We start from the raw sequence: 20,194 nt of genomic DNA, 5'->3' as shown, positions 1-20,194 counted from the left end.
TCCTTATCCGTGGCCTCAGCAGCGCGCGGCTACGGTGCGTAGACGACTGCAGTGTTGATTAAGTTAAATTAAAACGAGAAAGCGCAATGTACAAGAAAGACTAATCGTCAACATTGCTCAACTCCCGGGCCTATAGCGCATGCAAGGAGTACGACGATGTGAATGACGAAGTGTGTTTTCAAATGCTGACTTTTTTGACTGCGCGCCTTTCTAGCTGCTTCAAGCACTTTCACTTAAGGAACAATATTATCGGCAACTATATATAGTGAACTATAAATTACATTTCTAGCTCACTTTACCGAAAACTTAAGTCATAGAATTATATATTTTAATAAGAACTCAATCTTTTAGTAATTGTAACATGTTTGCGCGCATAGTGCGCTTGCAACCTATTTTCGCCTGCTCGATAAAAAAGACATTTGACGTCTGTCTCATCTTACATGCGTAGCCAAGGTCATTCACAGTTTAATATAAACATGAAGGCCTGCGAGAATGCTCTCATTTTTTTTCCCTCTTTGCTCTCTAGGAGAGAAGCATAAGTGCAAATGCAAACTAACGTTCTTCACGATCGCTTGCAGCGAAATTTGCGCAACCTGCTGATGTTCTTGAATATACTTGGAAATTTTTTATTCGGACTCGCGTCATCTATTATGCTTATTTTACACCCCTTATAGCCGATTTCACTTTGGGACATTAAACTCCATGTACCATATATACTTAAATATCCTGCTTGACCAGAGCTAGGTTGTACGTGGATATTTAATTCGTACGTTCGTCAGGATCATAATGACCTTCAAAAAGAAAATTTAAGACTATGAGAAATAATGCTGCGGGACTGCCTGGATCATAACGATGTTACTATAGAACCGGTGATGAAGAGTCACTCGAAACTCGCGAAAGTAAAAAAGAAAAAAAAAAAGCTACTTTAGAATTAAGTCCGCGGGCCTGTAATATCGGCAATATCGCGCTGGAGTGACCGCTCAAGGTAATTGCAGTTACCAATTCGCAGCAGGTTTTGTGTCTTTTTCTGTGTGAATATATGTACCGGCAATACTGGAGGTGAATGGAACTAGTGCAGCTTCCCTGCGGGATCATACGCACACGGAATATCGCGTCTAAACTTTTTATGACTTGATAGTATATCAAAACGGGCACGAGCTGCAGGCGTTTATTGTTATTGCGCTCTTCGTCGTGCCGCCGAAAAGTAATCACGACAATTAAGGGTTGCAAACGAACTCTAGTTGCAGTGCAGAAGTGCAACGCACGTTAGCCGCGAAGGTAATCCGTCACCGAAGTCTACTTGTCGCGCTCAACGCGGCTGCCCTTCGCTCTCATCTTTATCCGACCGCAAGAAACATGTTAAAACAAGTGCCATTTTGTTTTTTGTGCCTCTTGGCGCAATCAACCGCACCACAGCTTGCAGAAATATCGAGAATTATGCCCGAAAACGCAGCAAGCGCCGCGCATCCAATGCAGACGATTCGGGCTTTTGCCTACACCACGAAAGTCACTGCTGTCGCCAGCGCCGCCGCATCTCCACTGACGTCACGGGCTGACGCTTGTCTATAGCTTCTGAACTTACACCAAGCTTACACTTTGTACGATTTATTTTGTGGACACATTTTACAAGACTAACGACCTGAGCAACTTTAATGATTATTCACACATAAATTGCAGCGCTTTTCTGATATGACAAGGTCGACATATGACAATTTTTTAATTACATTATCAACGCTTTACTAGAAACCGCAGCCGCGAGTGGCTTCACTTGTTTTCTTACAAAGTCGTTTGACAGGCCGCATGGATCAAGGAAGCTCTTTTTTATTTGCAACAACAGCGTGCCATTAACATTTCCACGCAGTTCTCACTGCAAAATAAACACCGAGTGGCAAGGAGAGCAAAACAATATGTGGTTTGAAAACGAAACGACAAACCTCTCTGCTGACGAACGATGGCATGGAGGTAAAAAAACTTCAATGAACAAGGGGCATGCGACGTTAGCGCCACCGCAACGTAGCGAACGGCGTTTTCCCCGACAGACTCCGAACCGTTGCACCATCTCCTTTCTAGACCTCTACACTTATTTTCACGTCGTCTTGTCTGTTATTTGCACGTCCATAATCGAGGTGACCGTGTACAGCGTACATTTACCCGTACTTTCGGAAGTCGGGCACCTTTTACGCGCTTGCGTAACAGCATTAAGAACTGCGAACTGCATCTTCCGTTCGCGAGCATCATCACTCAGTCAATCACTACAGTGTGGTGGCACACGCTGCGCGGCCGCATCGACGAGGGCACCAGAAAGTCACTGTCCGCGGTTCCGACACAGAAACAGAAATGCAGCAGGCTTGCCGGTTGGCCGTGCGGCAAGCAGCGTTGTGGCGTCAGCCTTCGACCAGCGGTGGCCGCCGGTGTCTATCCATCTCGGCGACGCGCCGCAGCGAGCAGCTGTTCGTACACCGCGACAGCGAGCTCAACAACGCCAAGGTCAAGTTTGAGTTTACCCCCGAGAACCTGAAGCGTGCCGAGGCGATTACCAGCATCTACCCCGAGGGCCACCGCAGCGCAGCGGTTATCCCACTGCTGGACCTGGCGCAGCGGCAGCACGGCTGGCTCCCGCTCACAGCCATGCACTACGTGGCCGACTACCTGGGCATGCCACGGATGCGTGTCTACGAGGTAGCCACTTTCTACACCATGTTCATGCGGCAACCTGTGGGCCGCTATCACGTTCAAGTGTGCACCACGACACCCTGCATGCTCCGCGGCGCCGAGGACATCCAGGCATGCGTCGAGCGCAAGCTGGGCATCAGGCCGGGCGAGACGACGCCCGACGGCCTCTTCACGCTCAGCGTGGTCGAGTGCCTGGGCGCCTGCGTCAACGCGCCAATGCTGCAGGTGAACGACGACTACTACGAGGACCTGGAGGCCAAGGACGTGGATGAGCTCCTGGACGCGTTCCGCAAGGGCGAGAGGCCCAAGCCTGGCCCGCGTAGCGGTCGCTTCTCGTGCGAGCCGGCAAAAGGCCTCACGTCGCTTACGGAGCCGCCCAAGGGACCCGGCTTCAAGGTGCGCCCCGACCTGTGAGTCAACGGGAATAAAATGGAGAAAGGACAGCCCAATCGCTCGCTGCGAACGCAAGTTTACACCAACTCCTCGTAGACGTCGCAATCCTTTTCTTGAACGTCACTGGTTGTCGGCGCTCCCGCTGCGCCGTCGCCGTCTGTAGGAGCGTCGGTTGCGGAAGCCACATCGAGGTCTCTTGAAGGCGGCTCTCGTTCGCTGGCGGCTGTGAAATGAAAGAGGCGACCGAGAACTGCAGTCGCACCTCTGGATGCGTTTAAGTTTACTACATCTGGCTTATCAAGAAGATACATGCTGTGCGACAAGAATATTAGCTCGCGAAGCGTTAGTTATTTTCCAAAAAGAGACATGAAACGCTAGGTTCTCCGCACTTCTAAAAACATTTCGTGTAAAGGATGCTCAGGCTGGGAAATAAAGTCTACGCAAAGAGCTGTTGGCAGCATGCAGCTACTGTTGAAGACCTGTTGGTGAAAACAAAGTCTTCGATGCATGGTTCAACAGCAGGCATGATTCTGGAGAGCTCTAATCTGTGTTTACTGTTCTGGCCGTGTTTCAGCTTTGAAGTAGCTTTGCATAACCAAAGTGCCCAAGATGGGCATACAGCAGGAGGAAAACGTGACAGAGGTCGTCAAACTCCGACAGGCTGCTGGCTGAAGCTGGCGTAAATTAAAAAGTAATCAAAATAGTCTATGCTAGAAACTCTGGCGAGTTTGCTGCAGAAGGAATGTACTGTCGTTTATAATTAGCAACACCAGCCACATTAAATGTAGTGAAATGACTTTGGGAAAGCATAGATGAACCCATTTTATCGGTCGTTTCTACCTACCGTTCACTCAGCTTTTTCCAACAAAGACTGGTACGAAGTCCTGCATTGACTGCTCCCAAGTCCTTGCATTTAAAACTTACAAATGTTACTGCTATGCATGCACTAGGTGTCTAAAGACTGGCACAACATGTGAAGTTCAGAGTTCCGACTCAAGTGCATCAGGGCAGCTGCAAGTGCCACACATGCAGCTTGCTTGAAAAGTGTATGAAACATGGAGTGTGCAAAGAAGAAAGAAAAGCTGCATTCTGCTGCAGCCCAAAAACGAATGGCACATAACAACAAAACCTAGTGCTTGCCGTGAGCTGTGGTCTCCTCCGTCTCAGTCACCAATGGACCTAGTGGCCATGCTGTGGCTTTCGACCCAGCAGAGCCTTTTTGTCGGCCTGATATTGTGTTAGACGGTGCACCATTCCCGACATCCCACAGAAGCAAACCCGCCTAAGCTATATTTTGCCACGCAGCTGAAAGCTGTGAAGAAGACCAGTCCAGTCAGTGAACGATAAAACAAATTCCCACATTTCTATGCAAAGCACTTCAGCTGACATGCTGCCAGCTGCTTGACTTGCTAGTGCCGCTATCTGACATAGCAGCATTGTCCCGATGTGCTGCTCCAGATGGCAACTTCTCTTCTGTACTCTTCTCTGGTGAACTTCTATTATTATTTTGTTTGTTTTTTTTGGGTAGCCTCACCATAATATATATATGTTCATCCATACCGTAGCTGCAAAGTTCGGCAGGAAGAACATATATGTGCTGGTGCTTCCTCTGAACACAAGACGTTGAGCGCCAAAATGAGGAGGAAGCACCAAGGGAAAGGACAGTTCAGTGCAGATGAAAGACAATGCGAAGTAGTTCTATTTCTACATCGGAAGATCTCGCAGCTATGTCTAGCACCTCATACTCCGGTAGGTCTGTCAATGGTACCAGAGCTTGGAAGTCTGGCTCTTTCGAAGGGGGGGTCTAGTGATTCGAACACACGCGGAGAAGCAACTAAATGGAGAGAGAAAGCGTCCGGCAGCCTGTTTTTATGCCCTTTTTTTTATGCCCAGTTTATGACAAAGCTTTATAAAAAGGGAAGAAATAATTTTTATATGTGGTTCTTGCTCAGTCTATAACACAAACCTGAAACAATAACCGATCCGTGCATGCTGTAAACTAAACATCTCACAGCGATATGAAGCATCGGTAATTCTAATGTATGCTATATTATTCATGAAATTACTATTTCATAGCATGCTGGAGGTAAACAGTATTTACCGCAGCAGTATGATGTGAACGAACAACTGAAAGAGAACTGCATGAATACAGAATGAAAATAAAAGAACAACTAGAAAGATCTCTAATCTAGTGCAGAAGGCAGGGAAAAAATATTTTAAATGGCTTAGAGCCATTTTGAAGGTTTGTCGAAGCAAGGAGCTTTGTTTACATGTGAAGACTGCCGAGTGGAGACTTGGCACCATACTTTAGAATCTTGCTGTATGGCATTGGATCCTGAACAATGCTCTTTGAAAACAGCAGCCTAACTGCAGAACTCTTTAACTCAATGTTTAGGAGGCAAGTGTGATTTGCTTGCTTTCCACATTAGAGAACACTTGCAGCGCTGCTGCGAATGACTGGGATACAGTATAATTCCAGATGGAAAAGCACTGTGAAACACGTGGTGTGTGGAGAGAGAGAGAGAAAGAGAGAGAAGGCAGAGAGGTTAACCAGGAAAGCTTCCGGTTTGCTACCCTGCACTGGGGAAGGGGAATGAGGAGTTTAAAGGAGAAAGATAGAAGAGAATGATAGGAAAGGTAAGGCGGCGAGGAGCATAGTCACAGTTTCTCAATCAAGTTTGTGTAGGATGGTGAAATAACGTAACATCCTTGCTGCTTCCTATTTCGCTGTCATGACTGCTCGATGGACAGTGACCTTACGCTTCCCAACAGCTTTTTTTGTCCCTTACTAATCGGGAACTTGAAAAAAAAAAAAAAAAAAAAAAAAAAAGAAAAAGGTGGGAAAAAGAAAATTTGAAGAAACGCTATTCAAAACATTTCCCAGCAAAAAGAAAGTTACAAATAAATTAACACGGAGTAAACGAAGTCATTTGATGACCTGGCTAGACCATTCTTGGCTTTTTAAAGGAGCCAAAATCGAACAGAGTATGAAAAAACACTACAGGATATCGTGCGATTCCTTCCTTCATATCCTGTGCTGTCCTGGTGCCTTGAAATCATACAAGTAGGAACTCCAAAGAACTGTCTTGATTGTACTATACTGGAACTCTTGAAGGTCACCCTGAAAAGCCTTACGTGCTGGTGGGATCGCTCGCTGCCGGTTCACTGGCCTGGGGCTCCTCTGCAGTTTCTCCAGATGGTCTGGAAAAATAAGGGCACATCACATACGTCAAGACCACCTAGGCATGCATGAAGTTGGTAGAAAAGAAAGCAACAATACAAAGATGCAACTATACTGCATTACAGGAACAAAGCCAACCTCGGAACACCAGCTGCTCATCCTGTTTTCGCAGTGCATAAAATTGCTCAAAAAATTGTACGGCTGTACTAGAATCGCAGTACTATCTTACGGAAGGATGGGGCTGGAAGGAATCCAATTGTTGTCACTGTCTGACGACTCCAGCTGTCGCTTGATCCGGCGAATCCGTGCCAGCTGACTGCTCTGCCTCTCGTCCTCGCTGGACGAATCGGATGACGAGTCCAACCCTGAAGCAGCGTTGCTCGTGTCCGATGAAGACCACCCTTCAGCATCCCGCTGGACCTGCAGTTGGCAGTCTTGTACCACCTCTCTCTCTCCTGCCTAGCTCTGTTCATCATGCGCTCACAATGCCTATTCACGGCACTGCAGCAGGGTGGATTGACGAGACGCAAAGGTAAACAGGAACGTACACAGTTGGCAATATTTTGGGGCCAAAGTGCATACTTGGTTAAGTTGCATGTTATTACCAATGTATTAGCACCGCTCTGTGTGCCTCTCTGTATGTCCCTACTCCTGTGCTGTTTAGATCATTCCACCAGTACTTTTGGGCTCAAAAGGAATGGGAGAAAAGTCAGCATTACACAGTGCTCTGAAACAATCTAAAAAACTAGTTAAGAACTGTATACATAAAAACTCGAGCTCTAGTAGCTGCAGGTTGTTCAGGAAACGTATGTTAATATAGTGAATCAGACATAACATGTGCCACAAGCAGAGCTACGTGAGCATTTATCATGGTTCTCAGAAAAAAAAAAAAAGTAATTTATATACCATTTTATCAACATATTATAGGCCACATATGTAGCACGGTTACACTTAAAGAATACTGGGCACTGTATATACCCCAGCTCTCGGTAAAACAGCACATTCCAGGAAGGTTTTACTGAAACTTTAATGGGCTGAACTGAAACATGAACATTCTCAACCTCACTACTGTAGCATAGAGATGGAGTGCAACATGCTGATAAAGTAAACTCTAGAAGAATCAACACAAGAATATGGGTTACACCACAGTTAACAAGGCAAAACATTCTGCACATGGGCAGCGTTCACAATTCATTAGTACAGTAGACGCTCCCTAATCTGAGCTGGCCTAACTGGCACTGTCGTTACTCTGAAAGCAACCATATTAAACGAGGCTGCTATTAATTTGAACGCCACACGATTCAGCCAAACCTTGTTCTTGCATCAAGTTCAAATTATAGAAAGCCAGCTGTAAGCGCGCATTCTAGTACAGCCTGAACACATTTTTCTTTCTTTCAATGGAGTTCATTTGCCCTAAAGAAAAAGAACAAGAAAAACATACATTACGATGGGACTTTAATGGTGTATTCTGAATGGCAATCCAGAGCAAACTTTAGAGCTCCACAGATCAAATTTTATGTTACAATGAATAATTTAGATTCATGTGTTAGCATACACAGAAATTTTGGACAAATTCTGGGAAATAGATATTGAACATAATCTTTTCAAGCACTGCAGAGCTAGAATAGCAGCTTGGGCATGTTGGTTATGCATCTTGAGGATAACAGCGCGGGACACAGGACGGGAGCACAAGATACAGGGAGTACAGCGCTCGTTGTGTCGTCCTCTAATCTTGTGCTCCCGTCCTGTGTCCCGCGCTGTTATCCTCAAAACTGCAGAGCTACCATAGCAATCGACATATCCAAAGATCCTCCCTGGTCAGGTTTGTTGTTATTTGCGATTTATTTTCAAAAAACGAATCCCATTGGCATTATATGGCAATCTTAATCACTTCAGAAGAAAAACTTTTCTATGCATCAGGAGCTTGGACCGTTTCTATCAATACATTCTTATAAGTATCTCATGATAGTCCACAGATGCATGACAGTTATTTTTAAAATTGCAATCCACTGATATTCTACAACAGTTTTAACTGCTCTGTGCAAGCGTAGGAAAAGCTTGAAAAGCAAATTTCTGCTGTGCATCAGAAGCTTAGAGCACTCCCAACAACACGTGTATAACCCTATGTATTACAATGTCCCACAGTTACCTCACAATTAACAAGTGTCCCAATCAAGAAACCAAAGCAACTCACTCCATATCAAATTGCCTGCTTTGCTTACTCCAAGTAACCGCAAGCATGACTTTCATTCCAATTCTTTTTTTTAATTGGTTCACAGGAAAGGAAAGGCACAGTATCTGTTACACTTGTTCTATGAACACCTGAACCCTGCAGTAAGGGAAGGGAGGAAGGTGGGAGTGAAAGCGGAAAGAGAGAAAGGGGTGCCATTGTGGAGGACTCCGCAGTAATTTCCACCAAGTGGGGATCTCTAACATGCACTGACATCGCACAGCACACAGACGCCACTTCGTTTCGCCTCCATTGAAACGCAGCCGAAACGAACCGTTCAGATTTCCCCGCAGGGCAGTTGATTCTGGGTTCCTTCATAGATTAGGAGCAATGCTCTGGTAAGCCTTGTAAGTGGAATATGCCATATGTCACAGTCAGAAGTAAAATTTTCGAGGGACAATAAACTCAATGACTCCGTCTTTATTCAGTTCGTCTGTATAATCCAGCCCATTGCTATTACTGCTGTAAGTAAAACGAGTTGCACTATCTTCTTGAAACTGAAGGACTCGAAATTGAATGAAGGAATGAAATTCATGCCACATCGATTAAATTACTTGCATAGGAAGCTATGAATTTGCATACCATATCGGGGCTGGCAAATGCAGTTTGTTGTTTCTTATTCCTTTTGACGCTGTTAGGCTTACCACTTTATTATTAATATTGTCCCTGCCTAATAATTAAAAGAGCAGTGGTTCCAGCCAAAAACAGTTTATAAGTATAGCAGGCAAGCAGTTTGTTCGTTGCAAATTCACCATAACTGAACAGCACTTGCAGCTGGCTTTCTGGTGCATGTCATAAAAAGGTTCAGAAGTGCAAAAAGATCACAAATGAAGTACTTGTCCTATCCTCTCGCTTCAACTGTTGGCTTTTTTTCTTGGAGGGCGGGCTCCTGAACCTTTTCATTGTCACTGACTATACAAAATATCCAAGGTGAGTTGCTTAGCGCTTTTTTTTCTTTTAATAAAGTGTGACATGCGCTGAAATTCATCCAGTCGGACACCTTAGAAAGGCATTCTATCATCTAGTTTCATTTCATACTGCGGCTCAGTACTAAGAGAAACCGATTCCAATTTACAGCATGCGCAGAGGTTGGTTTCACTACTGTTACCACTGCAAAAGAAAATCGGAAAGTCCTAATACACAAATATACATGCCCTCTCTTCTGCGTGAACCTTACTGGTGGTGCATAGTTCTTTTGGCTTTTTTCTTTCTTTTTGTAACACCCAATTTTTTCGTTCAGTAGGGTGGCTTTTTTGGTTCATAGCTTCAAGACACTGTAGTGCAACAAAAGACGAGGACACAAGAACAGAAAGTAGCACTACATAGCGCTCGTGATGTTCCTCTGTTCTTGTGTCCTTGTCTTTTGTTGCCCTACAGTGTTTTGAAGTAATTTTATCACCTGGTTGCGCATACCTTCAAGTCACATAGCCTGAAGCTTCAAATGCCTAGACGGGGTGTAGACAACTTGTAATCACTATTCTCCTGGGTTCAGCTGTACCAAATGCATGGCTTGAAAGTGGATGTTTGAGCAAGAGTGCATACTTATCTCTTAGTGGGCAGTCAAGTTCTGCAATACTTTAGCAGCATTAAAAGACGTGGTCCTTCACTGTTAATGTGTACATTGTGCTTTCCACGCAGAACTGTGATGTCAATTTGTCAACCCTGACATGCCTGAAGTTCTCGGTGCAATTTTAACATGAACGAACTACAACATCATCATCCTGGCTTCACAGCTAGCGTGATGCCTCGCGGTGCTGGGTGCACCCACCAGGGAGTCGAAGAAGGCCATCATGCGCGGATCCTCCTCCATCGACTTGTGGCTGTAGTCGTGACTCATGAGTTGTCCGCTCTCCAGCACCAGCTCGACATACTCCTGGTACGAGTACCGGCGCCGCCGTGGCTCAGTCTCAGCACCGGAAAGGCTCCTCAGGCCGCCCGGAAGTGGCAGGCTGCTCCACAACTGTGGTCACAATCACAGGCCAAGCAAAAGAACGTTTATGGTTTGTGGGGCTTAATGTGGGGATCATGATTACACTGCAATGCTGACTGTCAGGTGCTCCACATCATTAAAGCAGTAGCAGTGTCATTCAGTGTGGGCACATGGATTCTCATGAGTGATGCAAGACGTGCTTTCCAAACAGAGAAATATTACTATTCACTTGCTATTTACTGATTTACAACATTTACTAATGTAACATCAGTTTTATTCTATGCCAATCAAAACCTTTGTTTACGCCTCCAAAGAGCTCTTAATTACTTCGTGAGCAAAAAAAAGTGCTTCTTATGTTTAATACTCCTGTTAAACGGCCAACTGAGAACTACCTTGAACTTCCTTGGCCTAAGGAGTTTCGCTTCAAAGGAGTCGTTGCCATGTCACACGGCCTGCAACGAGCTTCTCAGAAAATCTGCCAGGGGACCATTAGGCACTGCTTATTTTGTACAAGAACGCAGCAAAATAACGTTCAGAACAGCTGATATATTTTTACACTTCTCTTTTCATAGCAAAATGCAATTATCTAGACATATCATTGTAAAATAAAATACATATGCTAAAAACAACGAACATGTTATAAACACAGCATTTTTTCCCACTCTGCTGGACACCATGTGCAGCGTCTGGGACTCAGCGTTATATCGGCGTCCCCACCGCTGCTCTTTTTTGTCATTCTATCCACAGCGGTTACAAGCGAGTTCATGTTTTAGTGCGTTTTGGCTGTACGACGAGTGATAACCATACCGTGCTACTTTTCTGCCCGCCGTCTCCACGTGCGAGCTGCTAGCATGCGTGCAACAGATCAAAATAAGAGATGCAGGTGTAGTCCAAGTGAGAGTATAGTACAGTCACAAGGAATAAATACAACTAACCGAGCTGGAATACTCATTTGGTGCAATAAAAGTGAATACATTTGAGGGCAAAAATTAAGTTACTGAATGAAAAGTTTGCCAACTCGGAAGATTTGCACTTTTGAAACGAGACTACTCCTTTAAACTTTTAAGGGAGATCACCAATCTCCTTTGGCTAGGAACTTCATTAAACTTCCTTTCCTAAAGGACTGCTGTGTCTGACACGGCACACATCTCCCTCGAGGTAAAGATGACCTTGGGCGAAAGGAATTGAAAGGAGTTCAGCCGTGCCCGTGTGTCAGGGGCATAAGCCAAATAATGTTGCCTTTCATCTTTTCTTACAATAATAGTCATTGATATTATCATTACCAGGTTTTTTGCATGTATATTTCTAGTGTTTGTAAAAATGAATAATGAGAACTAAATATTCATTACAAGATGACATAAGCACTGTCTCAGGGATGTGCCTAGTATAAGTGACCCTAAGTTTATAGCTACTTAGTCTGTCCCTTGAGCGAATTATATGTTGCCTTGAATCGTAGCCATGCAGAGGCCCTGTCAGGCATCTTACCTCTACCGCTGCCTTCTGCATGGAGGGAACCATGAAGCAATGCACAAACTTCAAACAATGAGCAAGATTAACGTCACTATGAACCAGGAACCTGACCTATAAACAGTCACACACACACAAACAGTGAACATCTGCTGAATGTATGATTATAAAAAATTAAAGAGAAAGATTCCCCAACTTTATGCTGTGCCCTAGGGGCAAAAGGGTGACAAGGATACTCCTCTAAGCGGTACCATTATTCCAAAGCGCTTACTTGATACCGCAAGTGGCAGCACCTACTCGTGTGGCACATATCACCCTGTGATGGCAATGCACTGGTCCTATGTTGGGCCACATATTTCTAATATGGTGCCAATATTGGGTCTATGCTTTGCACTGCCTGAGTACATGCCACCCTACGTGCACCTCGTAAGGATACAACCCCCCGGAAAACCTATAATCTTTGGCCAGCAGGCGGACACGCAGTCAGCCGCATGCAAAATAGCATGGCAGTTCGAATTATCTTGGAGAAATCCCCTCCTACAACCAGTCGCTGTCAAGAAAGAACCACCTCCAAATGTATCAGCTATATTTGTGCTACAAGGCACACCATAGCCTACAGTTCAAAATTGGCATTCCATTATGCCAACTGAAACTGCTCTACACCACTTTCATGGTGCTCCTCACCTTGATCATCTTCTCCACACCCGAAGATGCAACAAGCATGGCTGTCGGGTTGAAGCGCACCTGGTTCACTATTGACCGATGCCCATGCAGCACCAGGTGTGCCTGCGTCACCCAGCTGCAGTCGGCGCCCGTGGGCCTCTCTTCAACATCGTCGGGCAGCTTCCAGGCATACAGGTTGAAGTCGTCCGAACCTGACATGACGTACTCGTCGCATTGGCCAGCAAAGCAGCAGCTTTTCATGGTGCATGAGTTGTGGTAGCCCGCATGGTCTAGCTGTATGAGCGGCCGTGAGCTCTCTACCCTGAAGACGGACGGTGGCCGCCGGCGCCGGAGCGTCAGAACGTGGCTGCCCCTGCTGTTGAAGCGCACGCTCATGACGCTCTGTGCTGCGCTTCCACTGCCGCCGTCGCTGTAGCGCAGCAGCCAGCGCAAGGGCTGCCGCACGTCCCACAGGGCAGCACCTTCGTGCGAGTTGGCCGTCACCAGGAGGCGCGGCTCAGTCGGGTTGTAGGCCACAGCGTGAAAGGGTGAACGGGAGGTGGCCAACAGCAGTGGGTCAGAGGCCCGCGGCTCGCGGATGTCATACATGAGTATGCAGCCATCATCACAGGCGCTGGCAAACACGTTGTCATTGCCCGGCTGCACCGAGAGGCCATAGACAGCTTCGTCGTGCAAGAACACATCCTTGGTGGAACCCCTGTGGGCAGCAGTGCACGGGACGAAACAGTACTGAACTTTGCTGCTTGGCGTATTTCATTTGAAGTCGCCTCTCTTTCTTTTCATGCACTACCAGGACACAGACTCCCAAAGACATTTGAAAGGTATTCTGGCTGCCTCCCAAATGGGAATTCAATGCCTTAAAAAGTTCGAGCTCTGTAAACACGTAAACTATGGGGTTCAGAGCCCCGAAGAGACGTACAAACGGGCCTGCATGGCCTAGGAGTGGGGTCTCTGACATAGGGCCAAAGGGTGCCAGTGGATTCAATTCCCAGTTCTCCCTCCCACCTCAAAGGAGCTCCTGCCAACTTGGCCATGTCATGTGGCCTCGTGACGTCACACAACCCGCCGACCAATCAGTAACTCCCATCTGCCAGGAACAGGCTTATGATTTTTCCCTCACTACGCCGACAATGTCGCCGCTGGGCTTTCTGCACAGGAGCCTTTCATGCTGTTGCATTGTAATAAGTCTTTTTGAATCGTCACAATAGACTTGCTACAAATAAGACGAGATAGCATCATCAATGCCATCTGTTTATTTATTCGATACTGCCAGCCTTGGTAGGTCCAAAAAGGAGAAGCAGTACATGAAAATGAACGGGATTAACATTTTGGACGCAAACTAAAGAAAGTAAACAAAGGCGTGCATGCATATGGAATTAAGCATAAAGATGGGAAGATAATGCACAATTATTTTGGACGAATTTCAGACACAAAAAAAAAATACTCATACAAGATTAGTTATGGCATCAGAGCTCATTAGTAAGTTTAATGGACGTTGATATTACTCAATTATTGCTAGAGAAACAACAAAGGAATATTTGAAAATGTTGGTTCTGGTGCGATAAGGGTTTAATGACTGGCAATGACAATGTATTTTTGCTCGCATGAATAGGTAATTTTGTGTACTGGTTAGGGCTCATTGATACCATGTTATTTTTCAGCAGAAAGAGAAATTTCAGCCGTAGGGACAGTGGCTTATTTCTGTGAACTGTCATCACTGCAGACTATGTTAATATCGAATTCCTTTTGATTGATTCAGGCGAATAATCTAAACAAATTTGGCGTAAAACAATACTGACGACCAAATGCAACTGCTGTGCAAAATTTGAGCTTGAACAACTCGTTGGTCCAGCAGAGAGAATTTTAGGGTGGGGGGATACACAAAATTGAGGAATAGTACACTGTATTTTCTTCAACAGGAAAATCTGCTGTTCAAATTGGTAGAGATTTTTCCCAACAATGCAACATTTTCTTTCAAATGTAGCACACGAATTTGCCAACGCTGCTAGTTCTTACCATGCTCCTGATACCTAGCCTAGCCTTTAGGTAGAAAAAGCGTGGGACAGATGTACTCTTGTGTCTTGTGTCCAATGTATCTGGATGCTTATCTTTGTTTTTTTATTGAGTGCGTGGATTTCCTGGGTAACAAATAGCGTCTTCGTCACTTTCTTTAGTTGTTTTATGGCGGCTAAGGAGTCTGTATAGATTCGATAACAGAAGCCCACATCTATACAGACTCCTTAGCCGCCATAAAACAACTAAAGAAAGTGACGAAGACGCTATTTGTTACCCAGGAAATCCACGCACTCAATAAAAAAACAAAGATAAGCATCCAGATACATTGGACACAAGACAATGCTGAGAACGCTGAGCAGAGAAAAGTTGACCACCTCACACACGAAGTTCCACACACTAATGCGCCCCCCACCAGGCTCCCTTTCGATGCCCGTTCCGCTGTTTCCATTTTAGCATCCTCTTTAAGGAAAAGTACACGTGCCCTCATTCCCCCGTGTACATTCCCACTCCCTCGTAACTTAACGAGATTGGAGGAGGTTTCCCTTAGAAGGATAAGAGCTGGGGCAGCCCTTACCCCTTCGGTAAAATGCCGATGGGAATCGCAAGCTGAAATCGGACCAACCACATGCCCAAAGTGTTCCACACCAGCTGCAGAAGTGGATGTTCGCCACCTGCTATGGACGTGTGCAGGGACAAGGGAATCAAGGACAAAGATTCTGCGCGAAGTGGGTCTAACCACAACAAGGGAAGATGACTTTTCTAAATGGCTCACCGACAACGCTAAGAGCGGGAGCCTGCTCCGGTTCCTCACGGAAAACCATTTACATGAGTTTATATAATATGCCTTATGGCAAGTCTGCGTACAAAAAAAAAAAAAAAAAAAAAAAAAAAAAAAAAAAGATGTACTCACGTTGCAACATCATGAACCACTACTTGCTCGTCATTGCCTGTTGGAAGTAAAAAACCACTGTGATGAACAAATAATGACATTAGCAAGACTACGCTTTCAAGGGAACACTGACACCAAATACTGAGGACATTTGTGATGTTCATCTCCATCCATGCAATGCATGCAGTTTTCCGTGAAACACCCCGTCAAAAGTGTGTGACCCATCTAGTTTGTCCGCTTATGGCACCCCTGCAACTGCACACACAAGAAGTACAAAGAAAAAACTGACTTATTCACAAGCTTGTTCCTAAGGTGTCACTGACATTTCTAAAAATGCACAAGGAAGAGCAAAGCTACAAAAGTGGCTAGTTGGTTCTGCAACTTCAAAGTGTAGGGACACCGTGCTACTTGAGCACTATGACAGAGGAACACACAAGAAACAACAGTGCAGGTTATCTTTCGTTTTTCCTTCTTTACAATTTTTGCAATGCACATCCACTCTCACATGAATGCGCATGTTACTTGTGTTGTGGCCTGTCCGTTCCTCTATTAAAATGCTTAGGTGCAACTACCGTACACTTTTAAAACAAAGACCTATAACACATTATCAGACTAAAGTGACTTTGCCACCACAAAAGAAACATGAATCTGCAGACATTCTTATCTGTTGTGGTGTTTTCGCAGGCACTAATATAAGTTGGCAAACTGGTGGATTTGGCCCAAACTGATCTGTGGGTTTTGCTTTAATAAAAAGCTGTATGCAACTGTAACTCAGCATGTATATTTTTCACTAGTGAACTAGAATTTTGGCCCCAGGTGGTGAACCTTCCATCTCTCCAGCGCAACAAGGTGCCGTTGTTGTGCGTGGTGCTTCAAGAAACTTCAAGCAGGGTGGTGGCTTGAGAAGTGCGCATATGCTCAAGTGCGATTGAATGCGTGTGCGCCTTTTTTGTGCGAGTTCAGTACATGTGGTTCCCTGTATCTCCCTTGAAGTGTCTTTATTAAACATTTTCTTAATTTCTTTAGCCTGCCTACATACCAGTGTTAACATAGGTGAAACCAGTCACTGAATGAATGAACAACAAAATGAACCATGCTATGCTGCTCAGTTCCAGCAACAGCACAGCTGAAAGTCATGATGTGCACAGAAGATAAGTTGGCTATCGAAATCCTTCAGACGTTACTGCCTCATAACTCTCTGTAAAGATTCCACCTGTTGCTTTCCTTAAAGAAAGTGATAGGGGGGAGGGCTCACTATGATAAAATTCTGGTGATTTCAGCTCTTTTACTGCAACTGTCCCAAAATCTTTTTTTTTTTTTTTAATTTTTATTATTCTCATGCTCTCCAAACACGAAGTGAATCTATAGTTCTCCCTGCCTTTCTTGTAGTTAAGCATTTATTCTAAGAACCATCTCATTGGCAGACACTATTCTAGCCACTTTCCTGCAGTACGAATGCTATTTGCATACATAGTTTTTCCCTTGACAAGGATGTTAAGATAAGCAGACGGGGGGTCACTTGATCAGACACAATGTTAACAAGGATGTTTCCAGCAAACTTCCAGCTGTCAGTTAACACTCATCGTGACCCTTCCAGTTCTTGTGCAGTCAGTTTGTACTACATTCCTTCTAGCTTTCACTACAAACCATCAGTGCCATGATGGTGAACCATGCACAGGCTTGGCAGTGTTGCCCAGACAAGGCTTCAACAAGGGAATTGTACAAACGCGCACTTTTTTAATGTTGGTGCTCGTGGTTCGCCAACATGACTGACGGCTGTAATGTGGGGGCAAGCTATAAAATATTGAACTAACCGGCAGAAAACACTGCTGCATGGCAGGAGTCAAAGCAAAGACAGAATATATTGCTGTTGTGCTGCCCTTTCATTGCGCGCGGCCGGCCAGGGCCAGAGATGGCTTCCTGCACGTTCCACAGAAGCACCCGCTTGTCGTCGCCACCTGAAACGAAACGACAGACAGTTTATGTCGCGTTCCTTCAGCTAGCTGCGGTTTGGTGTATGCGCATTAGATTATCGGTAGAGTCTCTTCTTTGATATGTATTGAAGCCAAAGGGTGATACATACAGCATTTAAAGGGTAAACATAGAGATTACATGACTACAGGCCAATCCATTACCAATGTAGACCAATTAGGTCAGTGATTAACAATGCAGACTGCAACGCTTTCTGTGAGGAAACGGTGATTGTTATGTAGCCACAGCGTAGGAGTGCGCATTTATTCATGCTTTAGCAAAATACGCTGGTAAATTTTATTAACTGCTTCAATGTCACGTATCCTAGAACGTGCATCCAAGTGATGTAAGCAAGTGCTGCATTCGCAGTGACTGCTGCTCAGGACAACGGCTCGCGCAGTCCACTCCTCAAAACACAGGATGCAACCTAGGCAAGCGTGTGACAGTAGACACAGCAAGATAATCAAATCAGTAAATGCCTCAGCGCACGTAACAGCAGCGACGTCACACAGCGGATGGCGCGCGGTGACAGCGGCCCGATCAGCTGGGACGCGCCGAACAAGGATGACAGCACTCACCCGAGACAAGCCATTCGCCGTCGTCGGAAAACTCGATAGCGTTAACGCATCCATAGTGAGCGTAGAGGTCTTTCCTATATACACTGTTTGCGGCAGCAAATCGGTCGCGAACCAGTGCATTTCTGCTACGCAGGTTAGCGTCGTACTGCCTCCGGGAGGCGAAATCGAGGATGCTTCCCCTTGCTTGACGTTGAAGAACCATTTTATTCTTCAGTCACTGTCGCTCGCACTCATTTTAGAAGAAGTTGAAACAGCTAATGACGAAGATCGCAACTCAAATATCGAAGAGACCTTCAGAGCGTTATGCAAAGCGCAACCACAACAACCATCACAGCGGTTGCCTTTTGCTACTCTGCCATCACGCTGTCGCTTGTGCCTTACTTGTCTTGGCTTCGGCTCGCTTAATAGCCTAGTTTTGGTTTCGTTATCAATGCCGTCTGCTTTTTGTTGTCAGAGCAGCCACAGCGTTACAGCACACAAATATTTTCGAAGTGTCATTTATGCATTTCAATCTTTTAACTGCCTTTTTTTCGGGTTCACAGCATAAGAATTTACATGACGACGACGCGCTCGCGTGCCACACTTCTGAGCGAAGGCCGCGGTGCTGGACTCTCGTGATGCTATGCTCTCCTATCATTTTTAACTCATAATGAGCATGTGCAGCACGGTATGACGTACATGGGACAAGAAGAAACCGTTATGCTTATTCAACACCAAATTGTGTTTCGATGTCTAACGAAAGATGTGAAAGTACTTAGCTGTGTCGACTGCTCCGGCAGTATCCACTGATCAACCACGTGGCCAAACTGATTCAGAAGCGGCGCAGGGCTACCGCGGAGTATGCATTTACAGGAACGATTATTGTTGAAAGGTTATCATACAAATCAACCGCAGTAATTAACAAAAGTGTGTAAACGCCTTTGGGAGGAGGAGAAGGACAACAGGAACTAATTAGCGCCCCCGAAGAGCGGGAAGAAGCTGTGGCTGTTGATTCTCGTTCCTGGGTGGGAGTCTTCAGGATGACTCCACGATTGTAAGGATAGTGCAGTAGAACAAGCGGGAATGGCGTACTCTGGAAACATAAGACGAGCGTCCTGTGCCACGTGGCACGAAAGAGCACGTGAGAGTGGCGCATGGAGTACGTGTGGCAGCACCGACTTTCGTGCATCTGGCAACACAAAAACGGAGCTGTAATTAAAAATCTACAATATAAAATTCGAGTCCTTGGCCGAATTTTCAAACGTTTTCTCAGCACTCCACTCATGAACCAAGATGACATTTCTGCAACGCCTGGCTCAGCTATGTCGCATCGGAATGAGATCGCCCGCACTGACCGAACATGTAATACGGCGCGGTGTTACGCAAAGGAGGTTGCATTTCGGAGGGTTCGGGTCGGGGTTAATTGCCCTCATCCCTGCCGTACGTAATTTGAAAGCAGCCTCGATTTCGAGGCCTACGGCGCTCTGTGTGCAACACAAATTACTGAGGCAGATATATATTCACTTCATGTTGTGGGTTTGCTTCATGGTGTCTGAAACTCCATTATGCCGTAGCACAAGCGGCAGAGGGCTCTTCAGACGTGGTAAAGGTGCGCAGCTTAAAAATAACACGGATAAGGTATAAGTGCATCCCGGATTGCGCACTCGTCTAATACTCCCTCTTGTGTGTGTTCTTTTCACGCAACTTAACCATGTCAGAAGAATCAGCGAAACTATCGCGATCGAGATTTTCTACTTAGGCACTTTCTTCTGGCCTGATCCAGAACTTTGTGATCCCCCGATGCAAAGGGGAATGGCCGCATCAGCATCAGCATCATCAATGAGTTTGCATTGATAGCACTGCACCATGACCCTGTACCCTGTACCCTTCATTCCGCGCAAGTTGATCATGGCGGCATATGCTGGGAGGCGTCGGTGTGGGTACTGTTTTTGAAGCCTTCGTAGTCGAGTTTTATTCGATCTCTGTCAGTTCCTAAAAAGAAAAAAAGGAAAAACCTTTCAAAACGAAATCACATGTCATTAGAATATGTTTTCTAAAATGCACAGCCTAGTTCGTTCAGGGAATCGTCTAACAGTAGGTCTGTCTCTCTATTCGAATGTTTGCAACAATATTAGTATAGTAGTATATATATTAATAGAAGAGGTCGTTAGTGTAGCATCTAGATCAGTTTTTACAACAATAC

General features: G+C 45.4%; 2 protein-coding genes across 2 annotated transcripts; one reads left to right on the top strand and one right to left on the bottom strand.

The window, feature by feature from the left end:
• Positions 1–1,803: 1,803 nt before the first annotated feature.
• LOC146173385 (DDB1- and CUL4-associated factor 5) lies at positions 1,804–18,381 on the bottom strand. Its single transcript, XM_084583319.1, has 8 exons — positions 18,013–18,381; positions 17,278–17,421; positions 15,485–15,521; positions 12,559–13,255; positions 10,246–10,437; positions 6,477–6,667; positions 6,202–6,267; positions 1,804–3,289 (listed from the first exon to the last, which is right to left on the bottom strand). The coding sequence occupies exons 1-8, from the start codon at positions 18,212–18,214 to the stop codon at positions 3,187–3,189; spliced, it is 1,632 nt and encodes a 543-aa protein (XP_084439445.1). The 5' UTR covers positions 18,215–18,381; the 3' UTR covers positions 1,804–3,186.
• On the top strand, positions 2,007–3,524 carry ND-24 (NADH dehydrogenase ubiquinone). The gene has a single exon (XM_084583322.1). The coding sequence runs from the start codon at positions 2,338–2,340 to the stop codon at positions 3,085–3,087; it is 750 nt and encodes a 249-aa protein (XP_084439448.1). The 5' UTR covers positions 2,007–2,337; the 3' UTR covers positions 3,088–3,524.
• Positions 18,382–20,194: the final 1,813 nt, after the last annotated feature.

This window comes from Amblyomma maculatum, chromosome 11 (genome assembly GCF_055883805.1).
Source record: "Amblyomma maculatum isolate TAMU_Amacu chromosome 11, ASM5588380v1, whole genome shotgun sequence".
Classification (NCBI taxonomy): Eukaryota; Metazoa; Arthropoda; class Arachnida; order Ixodida; family Ixodidae; genus Amblyomma; species Amblyomma maculatum.
This window is presented reverse-complemented; position numbering and strand designations above follow the sequence as displayed.

Excerpts from the sequence above, each read along its gene's own strand:
- ND-24 (XM_084583322.1), top strand. The coding sequence starts at position 2,338 with ATGCAGCAGGCTTGCCGGTTGGCCGTGCGGCAAGCAGCGTTGTGGCGT.
- LOC146173385 (XM_084583319.1), bottom strand. The coding sequence starts at position 18,214 with ATGGTTCTTCAACGTCAAGCAAGGGGAAGCATCCTCGATTTCGCCTCC. Across the intron at positions 13,256-15,484 it reads GTGGTTCATGATGTTGCAAC|GGGTTCCACCAAGGATGTGT; the intron begins GTGAGTACATCT and ends TGCTGCCCACAG. Across the intron at positions 10,438-12,558 it reads GTGTGGAGAAGATGATCAAG|TTGTGGAGCAGCCTGCCACT; the intron begins GTGAGGAGCACC and ends TTGTGACCACAG.